The 25,440-nt window shown below is 42.4% G+C and overlaps 1 protein-coding gene across 1 annotated transcript in view; it reads right to left on the bottom strand.

Annotated features, from left to right (window-relative positions):
- The window catches only part of LAMC2 (laminin subunit gamma 2), a 56,811-nt gene extending 41,940 nt beyond the window's left edge, over positions 1-14,871 (bottom strand). The window contains exons 1-2 of the mRNA XM_054981595.1: positions 14,672-14,871; positions 3,432-3,620 (exon numbers count right to left, since the gene is read on the bottom strand). Of these exons, the coding sequence (XP_054837570.1) occupies positions 3,432-3,620; positions 14,672-14,756 (274 nt within the window). The 5' untranslated portion in view covers positions 14,757-14,871. The remainder of the gene's footprint in view (positions 1-3,431; positions 3,621-14,671) is intronic.
- Positions 14,872-25,440: the final 10,569 nt, after the last annotated feature.

The raw sequence follows: 25,440 nt of genomic DNA, 5'->3' as shown, positions 1-25,440 counted from the left end.
GCAGACTTGCAGGCTTGGGTTTCCCCTCAGCAAAATGCCAAAACTGAATGGTTTAAAGGAGTGTCTATCTGGCATCTGGCTTTGCTGACTCTCTCCAGGCCCAGGCCTGCTCAGCTTCTTCAATCTGATGGATTCTGGAGTGTTTGAGCAGTAGGAGTTAAGGCACCTGGAAATGGCTCAGTCCAGGGAATAGCTCCCCTGCTGGAATTAGGGACTTTGTATGTGCTCAGAGGCAGTCTCAAAACAAGCCAGACAAGCTCATAATGTCACTTTTTTATGTGATTTGTTGGTATATAACTCCAGTTTCTCCCACCAGCCCCAACTGAGAAAAAAAAATGGGACCTGGATTGGTTAATGGAAGGGGGGGATGTGGAGAAAGTAGGGGTGCCCCAAGCTCACTGGCTTTCATTGCTCCTAACCAAGGAGGACTTGCCAGTAGGCAAAATAAAGGGGGGGGGGAAATATTTCAAAGCAACTGCTCAAGACTTCTTTAGGGTTGCTAATTCTCGGTTGGGAAATTCATAGACATTTAGGAGTGAAGCCAGGAGTGAAGAGAGGGTGGGGCCTCAGTGGGGAGAGGCATCCTCTTAAGGAGCCATTTTATCCAGGAGAACTGATCTCTGTAGTCTGGAGATCAGCTGTAATCCCGAGAGGCCCCACCGGGAGATTGGCAAGCCTACCTTTTACCCTTCACAAGAAGAACTCAAAACACAAACCCGATTTATTCAGCAAGAAAGGATGGGTAATTAATGTAGGACATGCATATAAAACTCAATCTTAGGCAGCATAATTTAAAGTTGGAATTGGAATAACAGAAGCGATAAAATCTTTTACTCAGCGTAAGGTCTTCATAAACAATCTGTCTTTCCTGCAGCTTGGCTGGCTTTTCTGAGATACTGCTGCAAGTTCATCATATGCAGCAGTTCATTCCATCTCTCTGCGCTGCCCAATCCGCTTTTTTCAGATCTCCTCTATAGCTCTGCCATGGGGACATAAACCCTTTCTCTGATAACCTCCAGAGGGTTATAGGTAGATTTGAGCCACTAAAATGAAATTACTTCATTCTTGCTAAGATCAAGCCATTCCCCACATGTAAACGTTTGGGACTGTCGACATTTTCGACCTTGATTTTAGAAGAACTTCCATTATTGAAGCTGGTTCAAAAAGAATCAAGTAACGTGAAATTACATGGAGTTAATAAATGTTTCACAGCCTCCTTTTCTTGGCACTTAAGAAAAATGTCTCTCCAAAGCAGAAAGAGCAACTGCTCCCTCCGAAGAATTCCAGCTGTCACAGGCCATGTGAATTCCAGAATCTCTACAGGACAACCTAGGAACAAATCCAGGTTGTCTTGGCTGCTCCGGAAACAAGATTTCCTGTTCTTTTCCTCATCTTAGTGTGCTTGGAACTTAGCCCCGATCATTTTTAATGGAACTTATTTCCAAGTAAATGTTTATAGAATACGAGATGTAAAATTCCTTTGAGTGCTTACATTTAGAACCTGAAGTACCAGATTGCAAGGCGTTTAATATTTAAAATGTAGGCCAGGACCAGAAAACAAAAAGATTATATTGTTCTCTTCTGTTTCAGAACCCATCAGTATGTTAACCAAAGATATGTAATCAACCATTATCTAGCTTTTAGAAGGAAACCGGTGGTTTCAATCATTTAAAAATAGATATATGCAGACATATAGTTGAGGAAGTAAAGCGAAAACTAGGTCTCTCTGTGGTTAAGCTAGCAGAGATGTGTGTGTGTGCTAATGTGTGACAAACTATGTATGGTATAAAACAAAGGGAGGGGGTTTCCTTAAAAGAGTAAGGGGAGATGTAAACTAAGGTGGAGTTTTAGGCGAAAACCGGAAAGGTGTAACTCCCAAGTACCTCAGCCTATGGGGAAAGGGAGAGGGAAACTGCGGACGGGGATAGGATGCTTAGAATCTGTCAATTATTAGTAGTGATTTGCAGTCTATAAAAATGTGTGTTCAGGAAGCCTCTGGGTTCCTCTTTGGCACCCTTGGGCCCGTGTACTTCAATAAAGCAGCAGCTTGTACCGCTCGAAGTCTCGGTCTCTCTTCTTGTGGTTTAAGGCAGGAAGGCATTGGCCGTCTGGCCCAGCCGCCTTCGGGCGACAAAAATATGTACAATTTTCACTCTCAGTACCGAGATTCCTGAGGAAGCTTCTAATCGTAATTTTTTTCAAACTATAAAACTGAAAAACAACAAAAAACCACTTCCATACGTAACTACAGCTCCACAAAAGTTATCCTCAGGGCTTTTTTTCTGGGAAAAGAGGTGGTGGAACTCAGTGGGTTGCCCTCGGAGAAAATGGTCACATGGCTGGTGGCCCCGCCTCCTGATCTCCAGACAGAGGGGAGTTTAGATTGCCCTCCACACTGCTCCAGCGGTGCGGAGGGCAATCTAAACTCCCCTCTGTCTGGAGATCTGGGGGCTGGGCCACCAGCCATGTGACCATTTTCAAGAGGTTCCGGAACTCCGTTCTACTGTGTTCCAGCTGAAAAAAAGCCCTGGTTATCCTTAAAAAACTGTTAAAGATTGTCATAAACAGCCCAGAAAAATACAACAAAGCTGAGCTTTTTTAAAGGAAAGTTTAAAACTGCACAGTGCTATGTGATTCTAATTTCTGTAGGTAATGCCTGCTGCTACAACACACCTGTGCATTTTCATTGTGTGTATGTCACTGCCCTTCCCATAATGCTGACAATTTCAAATAACAAAAGACGATCAGGCCTGGAATCCAAGGAGTGTACCAAAGAACTTTACTTGTGTGAGCTCAGTTATCCTTAGGGCAATTTCTTAAGTCAAGCTATGTTCTAGGATGACTTCCTTCCACTTTGAAGCATTGGTGAACACTCTATGGAGAGTAGCAATGGAGCCCACAGGGACTATCTTTGGCAAGGGGGAGATAGACAGTAGTGCTTGGTCAGGTTCTGAGGCTCTAGAGGAACCATGATGACTTGCTTTACTGTTCACGTTATCATCAGTCACTTTTAACATCAGCCAACATAAAACAAGTTTTACATGAGATGAATTTTGGAACTGCACATTTGTTCCTAGAACTGCACCTTTTATGTCTGGTTGCATATTTTTTAAAAATCATGCAATGAAATAAAACCAAACATATATTTAACTGGGAACTGCAGCCAGTTCTGGCTCTTTAATGAGCACACTTATATAATAATCATACTTGTCTCCATCCACAGATTATATTTTTAGATATACACCTAATTCACTTTAAATGCAACATCTTAAAAAACCCCTAGTCTTTTAATTGGCCCTTAGTTTCTGCATCCAGTAACAAAAATTTGCTGCAGTGTTACTGAAGTAACAACATTACTCCTTGCCTAAGCTGGCTCCATTCTCTTTTTCTTTCTCATCTCTCCGTCAACCCTCTTGATGACATTCACCTACCTATAGGATTGCAGGTGCAAGGCCTACAGTGATCTCCACGGTGCCAGTGGTAGAAGCCCTCCTTGCACCGTTCGCAATGAACTCCTTCTGTGTTGTCCATGCAGTTGAGGCACCGGTATCCATTTCCTGTTTGTCGGAGCAACTCAATGTCGAACATGCACTGTCTGGATTTCCCACTGCAATCACAGGCTGAAACACAGAGTAATTAAACAAACAAAAAAATCCCATAAATTGTAATCACTGAAGCAGAAATTACAAGAGGGCTGTGGTCAGCCCTACCATAGTGGGTTTGGGATGCCATTTGATAGGCCAGTGGTCTCACCCAGTGTAAGGCAACCTCATGTGCTCAAACATAGAAAGAGTGTACAAAGAAAGTAGATTAGGAGATGGACAGATCTGAGCCATGAGACCCCGGCACATCTCTAGCACACTCCCCTGCCCCCCACAGGCAATGAATAGCAGCTGTGCAAGACAGCAGTAATGCTCTTGTACAGGTCCCATGCATATTGATGTGGTTTGCACAGCAAAGTTTCCTAGTGGAGTGTGCTTAATTAATGGGAGGGGGTACCATTTCCTTGGCCAACAAACTTTCAGTCGGCCCCTTGTTAGCATAGAAGCAACTCAGCATGCCTGGACACTGGTGCTATATCTTCTCTTTTACTAGAACTAGACTGTGTAGCTGATGTCTCTCTGTCTGACTCCAACTCTTCTTCTTGATGTGCCTTTTGTTCTCTCTCCCCTCCTGGTCTTACAAGAGGCAACCCTAGTTTTATCTGTTACAATATATTGTCTTGATGACTGTTTCACCTAGGGATCCCATTCACCCGGTGGGGGTGGGGGATCCCATGCTCCCAGCCTCTGCCCCCTGCCACCTCTCACCTGGCAGGTGGGGAGGAGAAAGTGCAGAGAATGGACCCAGGAGGCAAGGAACCTCCAGGGCAAGTGCACGGTAGGTGTAATCCCAGCAGGCATTATGACATCACTTCCTCAAGTGACATCATCGCATCCATGGTGGGCACGCTCCCACAGTTTGCAGAGGATAATTTTTACCCCCAACTGACTGCACTGGCCCCACACAAAACACAGGAGCATGCCCACTGTTGGCACAATTATGTCAGTTTTCGGAAGTGACATCATTGCGTTGGTGCGGGGAGCATGCGTGCACTTCGCAAGTATGAGGAAATATACCTCCCAGTAAGAACCAGATCCCCCCAGTCCCGCTAGGAAGATGTAGGGACCTGGCAACCCTAGTTTCACCTTCTGAGATCCCATAGTTTCTTGCCTGTGCAAGTTTGCTACAACCACTAATAAATATCCCCAATAGCCCTGAGCCAAACTGCATGAGGAGGAAGAGAAAAACCCTGGAGACTGCAGAGCTATGTCTTGAGCCATCAGAATTTCTTTGGCTAGAGCTTTAGCCTTGGTTTTGTACCAACGCAAGAACATTTTTCTTACCCAGGTTGTTCTTGGAACCTGGGATCTACACAAAGGATCATTTGCTTCTGCGGGGCCAGGGGACAGCAACAACTCTTCTAGCCAAATTCCATAGTAAGAAGTAGAGATAGGCACAAACCGAAATATGAACCAAAGTTCATCACAAACCAAGCTGGTTTGTGGTTCCCGAACTGGTGGTTCGTCAGAGCCCATTTTTGACAAACTGCAACGAACTTTAGGCCAGGTCATTTGGTTCGTTTTTTGGTTTTTCACTAGAGGTGTACACAACCCCTCGGGTTTCCCATTTCAGGTTTACTGAAGCTCAAAGCAGCACTTTTCTTGCCATTTGCAAACGGCAAGAAAAGTGTTACTTTCAAACACTGGCCACTCTTCAGCTGATGGGAAGGGGATCCCCCATCAGCTTAAAAAAACTGCCTGCTTTTGAAAACAGTAAAACTTTTCTTGCTGCTTTCAAACACCAGCCACTTTTTTCAGCTGAGGGGAGGGAGACCCCTCCCCCTCCCCTCAGCTGAAAAAAAGCAGAGGGTATTTGAAAGCAGCTTTTCTCAGCTGATGGGAAGGGAATCCCCCTCCTGTTAGCTGAAAAATGCTTCTGGCATTTGAAAGCAGCAACACTTTTCGTGCCTCGACTGTCCAATAAAAAAAGTCTGTCCAGTGGAAAACGAACACCTGGCACCCCTACTGGTGATCACTGTGACTTTTTAATGTTTTAATTGAAATAAATAAATACATTTTATTTCTTGAAACAAGGAGCTGGAAAACCTTGCCCTCCTATGGTAACCATTTGGGTTTTTCACTTCCTTCTCTAGTGTTCCTTTTGAACAACTCTTTTTCAGCTGTTTGCACCAGCATAGCCACTACCAGCATCCAACAGGGAACCTACCTATGGAGTAAGCCACAAAGCTATGTATCACCTCAAAGATTCCATTTCTAAATGGTTACTTGGACTAACAATCCAAGTTAGAGTCTACCCGCTTTTCCACTCTACCTTGTCTGATTGTCCTCTTCACTATAGCCCTTGTTCTATGTGAGTTTTGTTTACATGGACCTAGGGTTGCCAATCCCCTGCCCAGGGCGGAGGAATCCCCTGTTCCCACCTCCTCCCCCCCAACCCCACTTACCTGGCCAACGGGGGGCATGCCCCCCGGGGCGCCCCCCCCAGTGGCATGGTGCGCCCCTGTGCCCCGCAACAAAGTTCATGTCGGGCTGCCCTTTGACCCACATGATGATGTCACTTCCCAGAAGTGACGTCATCATGCATGCTGGGAGCATGTGCACACTACGCATGCTAGAGGGAAAGCCAATCGCTGTGGAGGGTGACTGCTGGGTTCCCAGTCCCCTCCCAGGGGACTAAAGGGACCTGGCAACCCTACATGGACCCCACCCCACTATCCCAAGAATTGTCTTTTTTCAGTTGTCAGAAGTGGTTCCTCTTTTGCTAGCAAAAATGCTGACAGGACCCTTAAATATCAATTACAAACAAACTCATTAGAGAATTTCAACAGATAGAGAAAACATTTTCACAATCATAACAGGCCTGAAAGGTTATGAAGTGCAGCCCTCTGTTGGGGTTGTTGAATTTACGGGGTCTTGAGAGCATATTACCAGACTTTGGTGATAAGCATAGTAAACTTCAAAGAACTCATGAGAAGTCATTGCTTCATCATAGGTCAAATATCACCAGATACATTTGAAACAGAGACCAAATTCCAAGTCTTTTTTTTCACAAGTCTGTACAGCTCCGAATCCACTCTTGCCTCCCTTTGTATTCTCCCCATCTAAAGTTCCACTTCCTTGTGGGGAGGGTGCTTTGAGAAGGCCATATTATCCCACCTGTTTTCTCACAGCTAAGAGCCCATTATACTTTCATCAAAACTATATACATTTATACAACTGCGCAAATATTCATTAACGATACTATGGTTTATACTATAATTTAAAACTCATAACTATTACAAGAAATGTGAATTAAATTTAACGATAAATTACTAGCACCAATTAAATACCCATTCATGTTAGATGCTCATAAATGAATAGTGCATATTCATTATGGTTGATTATAAAAAGAGTGAACAAGGACGCTTTCCTCCTCCCCTCTGGTCTCTTTCTTCCACAATGTAGCTTCTGGAATGTGTTAATATATCAGTTTAAGCAGTAATGCCTAATTAATTTCAAAATAAGAATTGCAGGGGCCTCTACATTTTCCCCTGGATCCTCTTCCCCATATTATTTCTTCTTTCTATCCTTCTGGCAGGAGAGTTAAACATTATAGATGGGTACAGGTTTTAGTACAGCTACATGTTAAAGCATTAAGGTGGATTTTGAGGACATGCTGCTAAGTAAGCAAATCTGCCACCATTGTATGATTATTTTTAGGATTCTCTGATTTGGAACTTAGCACTTGAACACTGAGCATGCACATGTGTGCCCAGCATGAACAGATTAATAGAAAGGACAATACAGGGATTAAAACACTGGGCTAACCACCTTCTCTCACATAAATACTAGGGAGAACCGTAAGACCCCCTTTTCTGTCATCCATTTCATTACCAATAACTGAGGTGGGTCTCCTGCTCAAGTATTCGACATTTAAACCTAGAGAGCACTCAACAGCTGCTCTTGGCTAATCCTCAGGTTAGCTGCCAACACATACCATCAGGTTCAGGCATGACACTCACATTCCGAGCACCTGAAATCGGACGTGTGCTGGATCTGGCAAGGCTGCCAAAGCCAAGTCAAGCTGATCTCATTCCCATCAATGCTCACTCGGCAGCACCTGGAATTTAATCAGCCTGCTTACGGCACTACCTCAGCCCACGTGCCTGTCAGCCGTCTCAAACACTTTTCCAAACTCCCCCTCTTGAGCCACAGGTTAGCGCCTGCGGGAGCTTAAAAGGAAGGTGGGGTGGTTTTCTGGTTCCTCAGTACCTCAGACTTAAAATACACATTTAACAGAATGCCACAGAGCTTTTTTTCCATTTGCTTTTTAAAAAGCCGAATATCCTTCTAGGCAAAATCCAAGTCAGGACTATGAAAGTGTAACTGGGAAAGAAGTTGCTTTACCATTTCTCTTTGTGCCATTTTCCAACTGAGACTCACCCTTTCCATCTTGCCCAGTGGGAATGGATACAGGGTCCCTTGTTTTTAAAAGCTGCTATCTGGGCTTCTACAGCAGGTGTGCACAAGGCAGAGGTCAAAGAGGGCACAAGAAAGGGAACAAGGCTGATTTGGACATTCCTCTTGTAAAATACGTGTCTAAAAATGTAACGTGTGAATGAAACACATTATATTATGATGCTTTATATATATAATTCTGGTTACTGAGATAATGCTTATGAAGAGCAGTGACCACTCTGGAGAGTCATAGAAATACAAAGTATTATTAATACAGACCTATACCCACCACCATCCTCACCCAAAGAGTCTGAATCACCTCTTAGAAGCTTATTGTCCAGGAAAAAAGAAGTTATTGATGCTTGACATAGCTCCCAGAATCCTTTGCTACTTTTTAGGACAGACTGAAAACTGTTTAGCCTAAGTAGAACAGAGTTAGGTTCAGTTTTACTGGGAAAAATCAGCTACCTTTTGTGTATCACATGTATGACATTTGTGGATATTAAAATTGCTCCACAGCTGATACAGGACATGTAATTGACTTTGGTAGAAATCTACAGCAAATTTTTTTGCATCCATGAGCATTATTTCTTAACACAAACCAAGAAAGAATACATGGAGGTAGGACAGTGTGTGTGTGTGTGTGTGTGTGTGTGTGTGTGTGTGTGTGTGAGAGAGAGAGAGAGAGAGAGAGAGAGAGAGAGAGAGAGTACATATACCTTCCTTCGATTTGTTTCAAGAGGTTTTCAAGGCATAGATCTTCCGACATCACACTTTTTCACTAGTTTGCACTAATCATATTTTAGAACAAACCATGGTTTGAGATACTTAATATATAGCAGGCAATCCATGCTTTTTCCAATGACTGAGTAAATCTTCTTATAAAAAAATCCTTTCATAGAAAGCCAGATGTCAGAGGAAGGGATTCTAATCCAGCTTTCTGTCTAATATAGTCATTTTTTTAATGTGCAAGGAGTCCTTCCCCCCACCAGAGGAACATTCAGTCACTTAAGCCCCCATTCAAATCCTGGGAGCTGGTTGATTTCTTCCTCACACACACAAACTAGAGAAGGTATGCATGACATAACTTGCCCATATTTTCCCTAAACTAAATAACCTAATATGGCAAAGATTCCTGATTACATTAACTGATATGTATCATTCCCTCTACATGGCAATTTTCACACCCAAAGCTCAACACCAAGTGCGAGATTACATCACCCAATCACAGTTCGATTCCACTCCATCTTCTTGAGCCTGTCAGAGGAGTGTTTGGAGGCGATTACATCATGATAATTGCATGTTTTTTTAACAAGATAATTTTTCACACTTCCCGGTGCTGTTTTTGCGTGTTGTGTTCCTTCATGAAGCTTTCTGAATGGAATTCTCAGTACCTAATAGGGCCTTCAGAATAAAACTGCGTACACAGAGAGACTCAAGACTGGTCTGTGCTCAGACTTTAAAGCACACAACTGATAGTTTTCTCTCTCTTTGACTCCATAGTTCATTGCACCAACAATTAAACAGTCACATTGTCTACAAAGGAAAAACAGTTTAGAATTGCTTAGGCAAGAGCTTATCTCCAGTACAGATACAAAGCTTATCTCCAGTACAGATACAAATCCCGTTTGGCAAATACTTGGCGATTTGGGGGTGAAGCCTTGGGGAGGGAAGCATTTAAGAAGGGGAGGGACCTCAGTAGGGCATAATTCCATAGATGCCACATTTCAAATTAGCCATTTTCTCTAGGGGAATTGATCCCTGTTGCCTGAAAATGTGCTGCAATTCTGGGAGACCTCCAGCCGTCACCAGGAGGTTGGTAACCCTACCTTACACCTTCACCTATATTGGTTGCACCATCTGGAGGTGATGGCTCTAAACAATGATGCTTTCATATACAAATACCATATAACATTGTGTTGATGAGATGCAACTAAAGAAGCACACCAGATACCCAGCCACCAAGATCACCCTGCACAGATGCTGCTGAAGGGTTGGTTCTCCTGTTCCTCTGCATGGTTCGTTTTTTCGTGGTTCGTGCCCACCTATAGTACTAAGTGATATCACAGTGTCAGTAATGTTCCCTGTCCTCCAGGGAGCGGGGTATCCTCTGCCCCTAGCAGGGGACTGGCAACCCTACGCCCCACCCAGCTCCCAGAATATGCTAGTACAGGGCTAAGAATCCTACATGCAGGCTTCACTATTTCTACCAGCCCTGGATAATGTTGAGGTTCCAAACTACCTGCCATTTGAATAGTATGTTGCTGTATACCTTATTTTTTTCTCTGCCTGAATAGGATGCTGGGGATTAAGCAGGCCTCACCAGACTAGGCCCAGTTCTTCCCATATCCTAAGATTCCTGGTTCAAGCCCTAGACTAGGTCCTGCATTCTTTCTCTTTCATCATAAGAGCAGGCCAGCAAGGCCTTCAGTAAGAATCTGAATTATGCATAAATTTCAAAGTATGTGTCTTCTTTATTCCATTTCTTGGACAATGTATAACCTTCACTTGGCCCCGAACAATCAATTTGCCAGATTGTTTCTTTGGGTGCCTATTACCTTGGCAGGCAATTTCTAGTCTTTACAAGGGGGCTATTCTAGGGTCAACGCTTTCCACTTTGTTCATTCAGGCAGAAGGATTAATGCATTCACCAGAGCAGTCGAAGCCATCAGACATAACTGAACCATAGTTTAATGCCAACTTGCACCCCAGTGCACCTGTAACATCTGAAGTAAAGCAGATTGATTTTTAATAAAGTAAACTATTAAAGGCAATAACAAGTCCCTTTGTTTATGCGGTGCATGGAAAATGGCTGATATTTCTAAGTTCATTCCGCTTGTGTTGGAGAAGCTTTACCTGGAAAATAATTGTATTCTATAGCCATGAAGGAGATGGGTCACAGCTGGATTTCATGCTAAATCAGATGAAGTAGTGTGACATAACCCTCTCCTTGAAAATGCCACTTAAAACCTTTCTACAGGCTAATATCCCCAACCTTGTTGAGCCAGTGGGCCTTTCACCACAAAATGGCTGCTATATCAGATTCCTTTGTAAATTAACCAAGTGTGGGTATGCAAATATCAATTTAATTTAATTAATTAAATTTAATTTACTTAAGATACACAGAATTAAAGTCACATCTAGAAAGGTCCTTATCATAACAAAATTCTAATCATCCTACTATATAAAAGGCAAGCCGTAATGATGATGACTCACTTTTTATCCCTGTGCAGGCGCACTCTGGCCTGTGTGAAGATAAAGAGTTGCCGCTGCCAATACGGCTTGCTTAAGAGGGGGTGGGGAGGACTAGTGCGCCCCTCCCAAGGCTCTGCAGCAGCTGCAGGAACGCCTGGCGTGGCCCAGTGCTTTTTGTCCCTGCTCCACAGACTAAGACCTGACATGAACATTCTCTATAGAGTAGTTTGTTCAAAGCACATAATTTGAAATTCTCAGAAGAAGCCCTGCAGAAAGCAGTAGAGGCCCCAGTGCTATAGAAAGGCAAACAGAAGACAGCTTTCCATCTTGTACAAGAGGCAAGAGCATCTCCACAACAAGGATGCTTCAACATTACTGAACACACTTCTGGACAAGAACCTGGGGACATGCTGTTTGCAGAAACAGTAATATTATTGAAAATCACAGTGACCGCTCCCAATGATTACTGCAGAAGCAGCTTAATGCTGTCCATAGAACAACAGCCGATGAAAGAAATTCCAGCTTTTAATCAAAGACAATCTAACTGCTTGCAAACTGAAAAGAATGCGGGATTAATTACACCTACATGAGATAGGTAAGAAGGAAAAAAAGAAGACAGGAGGAAAAACCATCAGTCCACAATCATAAATCATTGAATAGGAAGCAATCCATCAACATTATTCATCAGCTTGATTCATTTGTTCAGTAGTAATATTTCTTATATTGATGTTTTAATAATTGTATAGCTGATTGTAACCCACGTAAGTTGCATAATTTTAATGTGAAATATTTTAATAAATTAAAAGAAATAAAAACAGGCCTGGATTTAGAAGACTGTCTGGAAGCATCTACCTTTCTGTGGTCACATTTGGGAGGGAGAGATTTAACGGCCATTCCCTCCTTCAGAACTATTCTTTTGTCACATCTAGCAATTTATAATGGGGAATTCTCAGAAGTGCGAGTCAAGTACATAGCTTCTAGGATTCTTCATTGAAAGTACGAGGATGGGGTTGCCAATGTCAGACTGGGAAATTCCTGGAGATTTCCTGCAATTTCCTGGAACAGGGTGAGGTGGCCCACAAAATTCCCAGATTTTTTTTTTTAAATCCCTAAAATCTTTAAAAGTCCAATGAAAAAAATAGTAAAGTAAACTCCTAGGAAATATTTTCCCATTTGGAATTAGTTAAATGTCTGAGATTTTTAAAGATAAGATATTATTCACTCAGAATGCATACTATGAAGACTTTTAATGTAAAAATATACAGCATTAGATAATGATAAATCCTGTGTATACTGTAGGAATATACAATTTATTGTTTAAATGAGACTAATTTTGTCCACAATTAATGAGCCATGTACATGAACTGACTAGTTCCAAGAATGTACACTAATTGACTAGTTCAATGTTATAAAGTTTAACTCAGTATCAAAATATACTATTAATCTTTTTGTTACTGTATAACTGTTTGTCCAACTAACGCTTTTTGTTTTCTACATTTTTTTAAAGTGTAATCTTTTATCTCTTCCTGCCTCTCAGATGGCAAAAATTAAGATACATGTGCTCTGGCCACACAGGATACATAATTCTCTCTCCCTAGTATTGGCTGTATTTGCAGTTTTGCTAGAAGAAAACTCAGGCATTAATCCTTTTAAATTTAACAAATATGCCAAGCACTACAGTTTTCTATGCTAATTAACATATACATGAAGCATGTTTTGTTATAACAATAAAATAAGTTTAGGCGTCATAAGTAAGTGTTGCATACGTTTCCCAAATTTTCAAAAAATTGGGAAAATTTGTTTTTATGGCTTCAAAATGTCCCGAAATTTTAATATTTATCTACATTACACCTCTGAGATTTCAAACTGCTCCACTGGCAAAATATTGTTTCTCAAAGAAATGTCTTTGATTTGTGTGTGCCCTTTAGTCATCTGTGACGGCTTCCCTCTTCCCACTGTGAAAATGTCACACCTTGAGGGAGGGCTCATCTTTTAGAGGTAAGATAATAATTGAAGTAAACCTGGGCATTATCAGTGTTGTTATAGGACCTCTCTCAGGAGCCCATTTTGAATGGCGATCCCCCCACCCCCCTTTTTTAGTGGATCTAATCTCAGAATACTTAGCATAATGCTGTATCATCGCCTGGTTAAAACGAACAACACACTCCCACAGTTGTGGGAGAATTAACAAGAATATACAGCAGGGATCCCATGGGCGCCTTGGGGCCCACTAGTATTTCCCTTGGGGCCCTCCAAGCTTTTCAGAAAGTGGGTGGTGACACTGGAAGACAGGGCTTGTTACTGGCTGCCCTCAATCAAATGACAGGGTTTTCCACTGGAAGATCAGGAAGACTGGTAAGTACCTGGGCTTTTCTCAGTCAGCATGTGATTCCATTACCCCTCCAGGCTTTCCTTCTTCCCAGGAGGTGTGAGGAGGGAGGTATTCCATTTGGCTCCACCTCCTGTGGAAGCCATTTTGGGATGGTGGTCACCACCCCTTCTTAAAATTCCAAAGGTGCCCACAGGCCCTAAAAGTTTGAGTACTCCTTAATACACTGTGAAAGTGTCAAGCACATATAATCAGTTCTAAAGACACTTTGGCACAGCTCAGTCCTGACAGAACTGCACAGCAGAAATCACGTTAATACCAATGATCTTTGTGGTGAACACATTGAATGCTGTTAAACAAGTACACACGTAAATAGCATATGTTTGCTTGACATGCCCTAAAAAACTGAATATCTGTCTTCAGTGAGAGCTCCGAAACCCCTTCAAAAGTTGATTTTAAAAGCCCCCCTTCACATCCTTGTATTGTCCTTGGAAGTGTAGAAAAAGTATAGAAAAAATGTAAAACATATAACGACTTGCGGGGCAGGCACAGAAAGCATACTATTTTTAAAGGTCCCTGAATGAGCTATAGTCCAATTTAGCAATGAAGAAATGCAATGGCAGTATTAGCTACGGAGAACAATACCCATCCACAACTGATTCCTGCTTATGAACCATGGCTGATATATTTACAGGATGGATGGAACATTAATCTCAGTCACTAACTGGTCTTTCTATTGGATGCTAACACTCCAACCTCCCAAGCAGGGCACACAGAATAAGTAAGCCAGCTTGCAGTTGCTAGGCAACAACAGTGAATGCTTTCCCATCCATCTCCAAGTTCAGCTGGTGTAACCAGGGCTGGAGGTGAATGGGGGACCAAGACCCGGGGAAGGAAGTGTGGCTTGTTATGAAGCACTGGCCCTGTCACAGCCAGATCACCACTGGCTGAAAAGCTGTACTGCCCAGCTCCTGGGAAGTTCCACATGCTCTGAAAGGAGAGAAAATAGTTCTCCTGCATATCTAGTGGTTAGACAACCATTGGAGAACCCTTCTAACTGGAGGCTAAAAGGGGGGAAAGGCTGCTGTTAAAAGGAATCTATTTCCAAAACAAAAGTAGGGTGATTTTTATGTCTGTAAAGCCTCACCTTCTCTTCGTTGAGTGCCAACAGCTGCAGGAAAGTGGAGCGAGGAGGCAAGGCAGCTCAGAGTTACCAGCCAGTGTGCAGCCATTCCAGGGAAATCAGGATTATGTCCTCCAAGATGCTCCAGTTGAACTCACTCTTAAGCTAAAATCTGGAGATCAAGCGGCCTTGCAGCTGCAGACCATTTCTCCTTTCCCCCTCCCTGTTTCAGGTAGCTTTATCACCTCCTCTGCTTGAATCACTCTAGACAGGAAGAGAAAAAAATGCTTACCTTCAGCATGACTCACCTAGTGGATTTTTTTAAGAAAGGGCCAAGCCCATGCCCCGTGCAGGGAGACACTTAACAGTTTCTTCTTAGCCATTCGTAGGGGCGGTTCTCAACAGATTACAAACAGCAGCAAACGCCCCTGGCAGCAAGCCAAGAGGGAGTGGGGAAGGATGGCAGAAGAACTGGAAAAAAGGTTTTAATACAGAAAGACTCCACTTTAAAGACAACTTTCAGGGCAAGTCCAATTCCTCAAGAGGAGGAATCTCATTTATGTCGAATATGGCTTTGTTCAGGAGTTGCTTGTACCCTGAAGGAATACCATTTCTGTTCAAAGCTACGCCAGATTCTGGAATGAACTAAGCATGTTCAAAATCAACCTTCATCCAACGGAATCTTTGTGAAGAATTTGTTTTCATTATAATTATTATTCCAAGTGTAGAAAACCCAGCTCATTTGCTCTACAAGGGAGCAGATCAAACATTCTCTTCATTTGAATCTAAATGAAAAAGAGGAACAGAAGGTGGGTATATATACTGGGAAGATAGCTCTAGATGTCTAACGTTTTTTAAAGCATCCTCAGTTAATGAGCATTTTTACATTTTATGCCAGCAAATTCCATATCAGCTACATTTTATATGAAGCATAACTAGCATTACTTTAAGTGATCTCATCTGCAAGGGCTGCTTTTAATGAATGTTACCTCTTTCCTCCACAAGCGCAGCAGTTTTGCATTTGTGTTCTTTAAGAAAAAGCAGGTGAATGCCATCAAGCCCTGGTGTCTTGTTAATTTGTCTTTTTAAAAATGTCACCCTTTTATCATCATCTTTGCATGAGATGATAAGAGGGTGACATTTAGTCTGCCAAGAAAATGTCGTGATGCGACGTCCCCCCATGGGTCAGTAATGACTCGGTGCTTGCACAGGGGACTACGTTTACCTTACCCTTGCATGAGATAGCTCTTCTTCTCCCCCCGCCCCCTAAACCCAGTGCTCTTGATTTTGGGTTTCTCGCCAACATCTTCCGTACTGAAAATCAACACAATTAGTTTCTCATTCCCCTTTCAGAATATCCTGGCTTCAGAAGTCCAATGATATCTGTTTGCTGTATACAGCGATGCTACCATACAATGTTAACAACTGGTTATATAGGACATTATTCATTGAGGTGGGCACCATTTACTTGTGTTAGCTCGAGCACCCCAGCACATATAATAAACTCTTTTCACAAGGACTCCCTTCTACACTGCTTTTTTGTCTGTAAAGGCTCAGAAGCCCCTAGAGATAAGTCAGTGTGGTATTTTGGTTAAATTGTTGAACAAAGATCTGGAAGACCTGGGTCTGATACCCACTCTGCCACAGGAAGCTCACTGGGTGATCTTGGACTAGTCACTTGCTCTCAGCTTAACCTACCTGGCAGGATAGTTTTTGAGAGAATAAAATGGAGGAAAGGAAAACGGTGCTGTGAGTGGATCTGGGTCCCCTCTGGTATGTCTAAATAAGAAAAATGTAATACGCTTCTCTAATTTTAACTCTAATTTTAAGTAATTAAGGCTTAGGTGGTTCCCATCATTTCTTGAGTTGTCTGACAGCTTCCTCTGATTTAAGCTGCTGATGCTGATTCAGACAGGGTAATCTTCTGTGGTCACTCATTGCCAGGAGGGTCAGAGAAACAGCGCTAATGCAGTAACCCTGGAGTGAGATCACTGAACATTTCAGAAGCATCTTTTGCCAAAACTGAAAAAGAATTCAAATTTTGGTTTCTTTTTGTCAGGTACTTTTTCTTTGCACCACGGCAAGGAGGCTGAGACATGAGAGGTGGGGGAGGGCAAACCTGGCATATGACAAGTCAAAATGAAAGCAGCCAATGCATAAAATGTTTGAAGTAGGAAAAAGTAAGGCAAAACAACAGGCAAAGAGATGATCAAGAAGGCAGAGAGACGGTGAAAAAGACTGCCAGATCCTGTAAGGAAGGACTCATGGCTTATGTAGAAGAACAGCTGCAGGGCCTAAAAGTTACATAGTACAACACAGATCAAGATGGGTAGCCATGTTAGTTTGTCTGCAGCAGTAGAAACGAGCAAGAGTCCCGCAGCACCTATAAGACTAACAAAATTTGTGGTAGGGTATGACCTTTTGTGAGTCACAGGCAGCTCACTTCTTCTAGCTGTATCTGAAGGAGAAAACTCATACGCTACCACAAATTTTGTTAGTCTTATAGGTGCTACTGGACTCTTGCTCTTTTCTAATAGTACAACATAGAAAGGGATTGGTTCCCCATGGTCATCTGATTGTCTAGGTCCGGAAGGTTCTGCTCAGACATTCCTGCTAGCCAGACTGAAATTCCCTGTCCCTCTGTCAATGGGGAACTGGCAGTTGGCCCTCTGATATCGAGATTTCTCCTCCGAAACACAGCAATAGGTAATTAATGGTAAACAATAACAGCAACTGTTTATTTTTTCAGGCTTTCACTCCCCCTTCTCCAAAAGGTCTGAGGATCTCAGTCCCAGACACCTTTTAGCGCAAGACTGTGGTGGTTTGCAGGGGAAGCAATGGAAAAAATGGAAACAACTCTATCCAGGAACATTTCTTTCTCACTCTACCTGTACCATAAGTGCAAGATGGGGAGATCCTATGCCATAAATCCATTTCTCACATGTTCAGTGCAAAGTTGGAAATACGCCTTTGCACAACCGAAGGTCCTTGCAAAAATCATATTTTGCAATCTGTTTAGTTACCACTGGCCACATGCCCCTCTCTTGCCCCTATCTTCATTTAGAAAAATGCTGGTAACAGTGAGAATCTTCACATAACCCATTTGTTCATACAGTTTCATCCTTGCCTAAGAAGGGGCATTCATATGCAGAAACAAGATTACAATTGAGACACACTCATCTGGATGCACCACTGCATCACAACCAGTGCTCATCCAAGATCCTTGGTGCAAGTTGATGTTTCTTTTTCATGGGATATGCATTCTCACCTGGTGCCCCAAAGTGCACATGAGTGGTTCTAGATTGGGGCCATTGGCTTTTGGAGTGCATGCTTGCTGTCTTCTGAACAAATGGCAGTACTAAAGGACCGGCAAAAGAAAAGACATCTTTTAAATAATTTTCATTACACTACAAGAATGAAACTGGGAGGACAGAAGTTATTCTGGATTCATGACAAGCATAGAAAAGTAATATTGTGCATGCTGTGTAAATAATACAAGCAGCTGAATATCTATATATCAAGGTGCAGCTTAATAGTCTATCAATTGTGCATCATACAGAATCATAATTGACCCTCCCTTTTACTCATCAGTAACAACTGTTTCTTCAAAGCATTTATCATCAGTCATACCAGATCAGATTTAGTTAGTTTTCAGTTAACGCAGGAGTTCACTTGAATATGGTATTAAACTCTGATCGCCACCCAGAATCAACAGGCAGATCCCACCCTTCAAACGCATGTGTCCTTTCTACAAGTTATTTCAGGAGACTGTGTTTGGCCCTAGAGCCTCACATATGTCCATGTTTGTTGGGGACCAGCGTGCAGGGTAGAGTTTGGTTGACTTTATTTTCTTGCACAGCCTAGGGGTTTTTAACTAGAATTTCCATAGTGCACAGAAGTATTTTAAATTTACAAAATGCACATTCAGACTTTAACCATATATAATTGGTATTATTGTGTATTCAAGTAGCAGCCTCTGTTCACAAGAGACCCAACAGGTCACAATTTCATATAAAAAAGAATTCACTGTCGTTTAACAATGTAAACACTACATTTCTGGTATAGAGCTACACTCTCCTAAACCAGATTCTCTGCAAAAGCTCTAGTAACCTGGCTCTAGGTGCTTTGCCATAACCTGGTATTTAGTGGACCATGCTCTACTTTCTGCTAATTCCAGATATAGTGGAGAATGCCACGAGGAACGCTGATATAGGGCCCTAATGGCTTTGGCGCAAAGGCTCCATTACATGATTGCCTGTCATATGACGTGAACAGATAAATGTTATAGTTGGCAAGTGAAAAACTTGCTCCAAGGATGCTGTTTTGGCAGGACTGCAGTGGCAAGAATAGCATGAAGGCAGGGCCGGATCTAGGGTTGCCGGTGCCCAGGGCAACCCTAGCCCGACCCCTTGCACGCACTGAGTGCGCACGCGCGCTCCCGGCACTGTGTGATGATGTCACTTCTATGACATCATTGTGCAGGGCAGAGCATGCTGCCCGTGCGGTGCGCTGGTGGAGGCAGCGTGCGGGGCTGGGAAGCCGCCCATGCCATTCGCCTCCCTGCAGGACAGGGGGTGGCCGGCTGCCTCCTGTCCTGCTGGGCAGGCGAATAGTGTAGGTGGCCTCGCAGCCCCCCACACTGCCTTTTGCCTGCCCCGCAGAACAGGGGGTGCGCGGCAAGCCGGCTGCCCCGTCCTGCAGGGCAGGCAAAAGGCAGTGTGGGGGGCTGGGAGGCTGCCCGTGCTACTGCCCGCACGCTCCCGGCAGCTGGCAGCTGCTCCCGGCGCCCCCTCCCTGGCAGTGCCGGGGGCAGACTCCCCCCCGCCCCCCCTCGATCCGTCCCTGCATGAAGGGGAAGAAAATCCTGCTGGCTTGCTGGTGGCAAGTAGAAGTAGCTGAGTTCCATCTGGACTGAACTTGTTCTCCTTTCCTTGCAACTACTTAGTATGGGTGAAAACTATGGGTGGAAATACATGTTACTAAATACATAGGGACATTCAAGTGCAGGATTGTATGTGAAGTCCTCAGTTTATGTGCAGGCAGTTCTTGCTTGGCACACGTGAATGCCGTTTTTACAGGAGCTCCCTTTGGGTGACTGCATCAGCAAGTGATTCTGGAGGGCAAAGCACACCAATTCAGCTCTGTTTTCTCTTTGAGACAAGTACTGTAGGTTCCTTTGACTTACCGATTTGCATTTCTTTAAGGTGTGAGAAAGCGTCAAGAGCTGCATTTCAATGAATGGATGTGGGGGAAACTGGGATACTTTAAAGGAGGAACTGGTAACGAATATGCAAATGTATTCACACAGAGCAAACTGAAGTGCAAGCAACTTTCAATGCAAGCAACGGCATTGAAAGTTGGAGATGGGACAGGTGAAATGAAGTTCACTTGAGCATCCGTAGATGTAACATGTATTTCCATGGCTTTTGGGTACAAGCCAACAGGACGGAGCCAAAGGGCTTGACATGTGGCGCATAGCCTGATGCTTGCAAAGGCAGCTAATGGATCAAAGCTAGCCCAGATATTTCTGAATTTTTCTTTGCATGTTTGTTTAAATGGTCCTGTAATTTTCTGTGAGCAAGTATGAATTCCTTTGTGGAGAAAGTGGTGTAATTAATGCACACTGACTCTAAGAGTGGAAGAGGGCTTCAAAAACTGACACGTTTCAGCAAAAAAAAAACCCAAACCACCTTTCACTAGTATTTGGAATGATTTGCCAACTAGTTAAATATTTAACTTTCGATCACAGACTAAAAACAGTATCTAAATCAAATGCCAGAACTGAAAGCTCAGGGTGATCCTAAAACAACAGCCTTCATCAAGAGTTTTGTATGGTGTACTCTAGGGATACACATTCAGAAACTGATTAATTAAAAACCTGAACCAAACTTTCATTCATAAATATAGTTATTTCTTGCTAATTTTGGTTACGATTACATATGTTAATGCAGAGAATCTTAAAGGTTAATCTACATCTTAAACCGGAGTTCTATGTGTTGGGAATTATGGATAAAAAATTGGAAAAAGTGTATGGTATTTTAATTCTATATATGGTACAGTGGCGCGGCTTTTAAATGCTCAAAAATGGAAGTACAAGGATCTACTTTCATTGGAAGATTGGATGGGAAAGATGATGGACTTAGCTGAGATGGCCAAACTTACAGCATTAATTAGAGACAAAACATTCTCTATATTCATGGCAAATTGGAAACCCTTTATGGACTATCTGTGAGAGACGAAGAAAAATGAATTAATGATTTGTGGTTTTGATTTTTAAGAATAAGGATCTGGGATACCAAGAAGATGAGATACAGAAAAAAGAGACTAAATATAGCACAAGCTGATTGATACTAAAGGAGGAAGTGTTATAGGCGAAAACCTGTAACGTGACACAGTGGCTTTTTTTTTTACTTTGTAGATGATGTAGACCACTGTTGGCTCTCTGTAGTTGTTGGCTCTCTGTAGCTTTTGTTTTGTTTTACTTTCTTTCTTTTGGTCTATCTTTTAACTTTTTCACAATAAAAATAAAAAATAATTTTAAAATAAATATAGTTATTTCTGTTAATTCAACAGAAATGTTGTGTATGGGTTATATTTAGAAATCTATGGACTTCTGCTATGCTAGTGCCTCATTTAGAATTTAAGATCAGAGGGAGGAGGGAGAATGAGGAGAGGGTTAATTAAAATATATGATAGGGACCTTTTCCAATCAGCAGAGGTATGCAAATCTTGTCACAAAGACATCTTTCTTTCTAAAATGTTTTCTCCAAGTCACTTTCCTGTCTCCTTGTCTTGGGGATGGCTTTGATTTTACAAAAGCAGTGGCTTCCATTTAAATGCTATTCTGTTCTCTAGTGCTGTGCCTGCAAGGTTTTGTTTCCATTCCCTGATGTACAAGAAAGTAGTGTTTCAGACAAGGGAGATAGAGACAAACCTACCCACTGTCTTCTCTCAATAATGTGCACACATTGAATACAGTATAGCACTTCAGCAGGCAAAGTGCCCTTCAGGAAAAGCTCCAAACCTTTTGGTTGAAAAGATAGCAGAAGTACAACAACATGTTGTTCAACTTGAAAGAGCAGTAAACTTCCTTTGTTATCTAATTGGTACAAGATGATATGGGACATATTTGTAATGGAGAAAATTCTAGATCAACAGATTGAGTCAGACCAATATCTCTCTAATTTTGCTGAAATATGGCAACCTATAATTGACTTTATAGCAAGAAATGAGGCGACATTCCACTTAACCCACCCAAAACAGTTCCTTTTATGATGTATATATCATTAGCTGTAGTTCTATCCATGACTGTAAATTTAGTTAACCCATTGTTCTTTAATTACTTAGTAATTCTTGTGTATACTTCAATACTTAAGAGTTTTTTAATGTTTTGATTTCTAACTTCTGATGGATGTTGTTTTTAAGCTGTTGCTGTACATTTTTTCTCTCTTTTAATAAAGTTTATTTAAGGCTGAAAAAAAACCTCAACATGTTATTCCACCTTTAGGAAAAGGAGGGAAAACCTCATTTCCTAATGCCACAGAGCAGGCAGACGGTCTAGTCCCATTGCTTACATGCTCAATTTGGAGATGATCTTTGTTCCTACTTAAATGTGAAGCTAGCCCGGTAATGAGGGTTTTTTTATTATTTACATATTATTTGTGCTCATTTTGCTATGCTATGCTATCAGCTTCCCTATGCCTCCCTATGCCTGCTCGTCAAGTGAAATGTTTAGTTGTCTATAATATCGTGATGTCTTCTCCTATCTGATATTTAGCAGGGAAGATCTCTTGGGTAAAGGGTGCAATGCCTGAGAATTGGCCATTTCCCCACGTCTTAAAAACAGTGCCCCCCTCACGGAATGCTGGTGACTCTTTCGTGCAATTTCTGACATCACCTTTTCCAAAATGGAGGCAGGAAGTTAGGATTCTGTTTTAGTGACACCACGAAAATGGAATCATAATTGCCTGCCTCCATTTGGAAATGGTGGCATCAGAAATTGTGCGAAAGAGCCACTAGTGTTCCCTGAGTGGGGTGCTATTTTTAAGATGTGGAGAAATGGTCCCAGTTGGAGAGAGGAAGAGAAAGTAACAGCTAGAAATGAGTTTCCCATTGAAGCCAATGCGGGACAATGAAAAAAATAACATTATTTATTTAGGAAACTGCTCAAACTGGCAGAGGCTCACAAGTAAAAACAATATCACAAAAGTCTTTAAATGCCATATGTTATCAATATAGCTTTAATTATGAATCTTAACGATACCTCATCAAGGTTTTTTTAAATTGAACCCAAACCAAAAAGACTTCTTTGTAAATTCCTAACATACTCTTGATGTGTGTGCACTGGGAAGCTGAGGTGAATGAGGCCTTCCCACCTCATCTTCATACAGCAAACTGCACGCAGTGTTGTGAGACACGCTCTGCCTCACTCCACCTCTGCTATTGAGTTCATAATATAAAGGTGTGTTTCAAAGTTTGGGTTACCAACTTCAGAATGAGGCTTGGAGATCTCCTGGAATCACAACCAGATTACAGAGATCAGTTCCCCTGGAAGAAATGGCAGCTTCAGAGGGAAGACTCCACAGCATCTCATCCTTGCTGAGCTCCGTCTCCTCTCTAAACTCCACAGTCCCCAGACACTGTCCCAAATCTCCAGCAATTTCCCAAGACAGAGTTGCCAATCCTATGTAAGGATCACTGTCAGTTAAGTGCTCAAACGTTAGGAAGAGGTTCCAGGGTGTTTGCTTCCACAAAAAGCACTTTCCATGTGTGGAGTTGCTCCGAGAGGGTGCTAAAAAGTAAGCAAGCGCCATGGCAAGAAAACTTATTGTACATACAACTTATGACTAAAAATAATAGTCACCAGAATGTCTCAGTCATCTAGTCAGTAGCTACTTGCCTGTTTAGATAAAACAGCCCCAGGGCTCCTTTTCTCAAACTAAAGTTAAATTCTACCCCCTTCCCGGGCTGCGGCAGATCAGTCAGGGCCACACCTTTCCTCATTGCTCAGTTCCAGTCAGCAAGCCAGGTGAGGCCTAGGTGGCGAGACAGTGGCTGAGGTGTCAGCAGTGCAAGGAAGTACAGTCACACCTGGCCTCACTAAGACCACATCTCCTCACTGCAGGAGGACCCATCCCTCCCTTGGTTAAATAAGCTATTTCATTTTTGCTTTTTAACCCAGCCTCTTTAATCTCTGTTCTACAGGGATCGACAGGGAAAACAATGGAATTCTTCAGCAATATTTCATAGTTAACACAAAAGTTCTTCCCCCCACCCCAGTTCTTACTGAAGGAGCGTTTTAGCTAACAGTACCTTTCACAGAAGCTATCACATACTAATAGGTTCAAGAAGCATGTGTTGAAGGGACACAAAAATGGTATACTAAGGTGGCCCCGTATCATAATAAATCACGTAACAAGTTAATTTGTTTTAGCTGTAACATACGTGCAGTGGGCACAAACTGTTTCAGCAGGGCTGCAGTATATGTTAGATACATTTATGTGTTATGAATGTAGACAAACTTTTTAATTTTATTAGGCAAAAAGATGTCCCTGATTAAATGCTTATCAGATTTCCCCCCCCCCTACCAGCACTTGAAAATACCAGCACCCAGGGCTTTTTTTCTGGGAAAAGAGGTGGTGGAACTCAGTGGGTTGCCCTCAGAGAAAATGGTCAAATGGCTGGTGGCCCTGCCCCCTGATCTCCAGACAGAGGGGAGTTTAGATTGCCCTCCACGCTGCTCGGCGGTGCGGGGGGCAATCTAAACTCCCCTCTGTCTGGAGATCAGGGGGCGGGGCCACCAGCCGTGTGACCATTTTCAAGAGGTTCCAGAACTCCGTTCCACAACGTTCCAGCTGAAAAAAAGCCCTGCCAGCACCTCTAAAAATGGCTACTGGCTAAAGCAGTCTTTAAAGAAGGCGTCCCAAGCTTACCTCTCACACACAGAATGTTTTTTTCTAAGAAGAGGATAGCTATGACATATTCATATAGTATTTAACTAAGCAAATGCCTTTTCTTTAAGTTTTTCTTTATTCAGATCTATGTTATACAGATTTAATAAAAATGTATTCAAAATCAGCTTTAAAATTCTTTATTCAGGCAACACGCCTGATTTTGAGTTTTTATTAAACTCCGCACTATGAATGTTCACTTTTTCATTTCTCAAGTAACTTTGGAATTAAAACTCCCCCCCCCCCCCGCCCGCGCACACTTTGCTCATAGCCTAAATCAAGAGGCTATCATTACAGCAGTGTAAAAGCAAGATTCTGCTTCTGGGGGAAAAAGTAAACATCCCACAAAACACTAAAATCCCATCAGGTCCTTTCAATCTCTCATTGTTCTTGGAGCCCTCTTTAAAAACTTAATTTGGCCACAACCTGGGTGTATTTCTTTACAGGAATAGTTTGCCAGAGGTAGAACATATTCTGATGCAGGCAACAGAAGGATCTTTGATGGAAGTTAAGGTCTGCTGCTGTCCAATGTTTGTGGATGTTGTGAGGGCTTGGTATCGGAGTAAATTGCTGTTTTTTACTGCATTTCTACCAGCTTTGGCTAGAGTTGTGTGGTGCTTTCACAGCGCCATTTACGGCAAGAAAGGTGGGATATAAATATTTAAATAAATTTTATGGGACTTCTCAATACAGTAGTATTGAATAACTGGCATAATTTGTTAATCTGCTATAAAATGATATGACTAACTGGAATGCACAAAACAAAATAAGGAAGAATGTTGCTTCTGAATCTGGGAAAATCATGGAGGGGGTACCCACTTAGGATTAAGCAATGATGAAATT

Source organism: Eublepharis macularius, chromosome 5 (assembly GCF_028583425.1).
Source record: "Eublepharis macularius isolate TG4126 chromosome 5, MPM_Emac_v1.0, whole genome shotgun sequence".
Classification (NCBI taxonomy): Eukaryota; Metazoa; Chordata; class Lepidosauria; order Squamata; family Eublepharidae; genus Eublepharis; species Eublepharis macularius.
The sequence above is the reverse complement of the archived record's forward strand: the minus strand, read 5'-3'. Positions and strand labels throughout refer to the sequence as shown.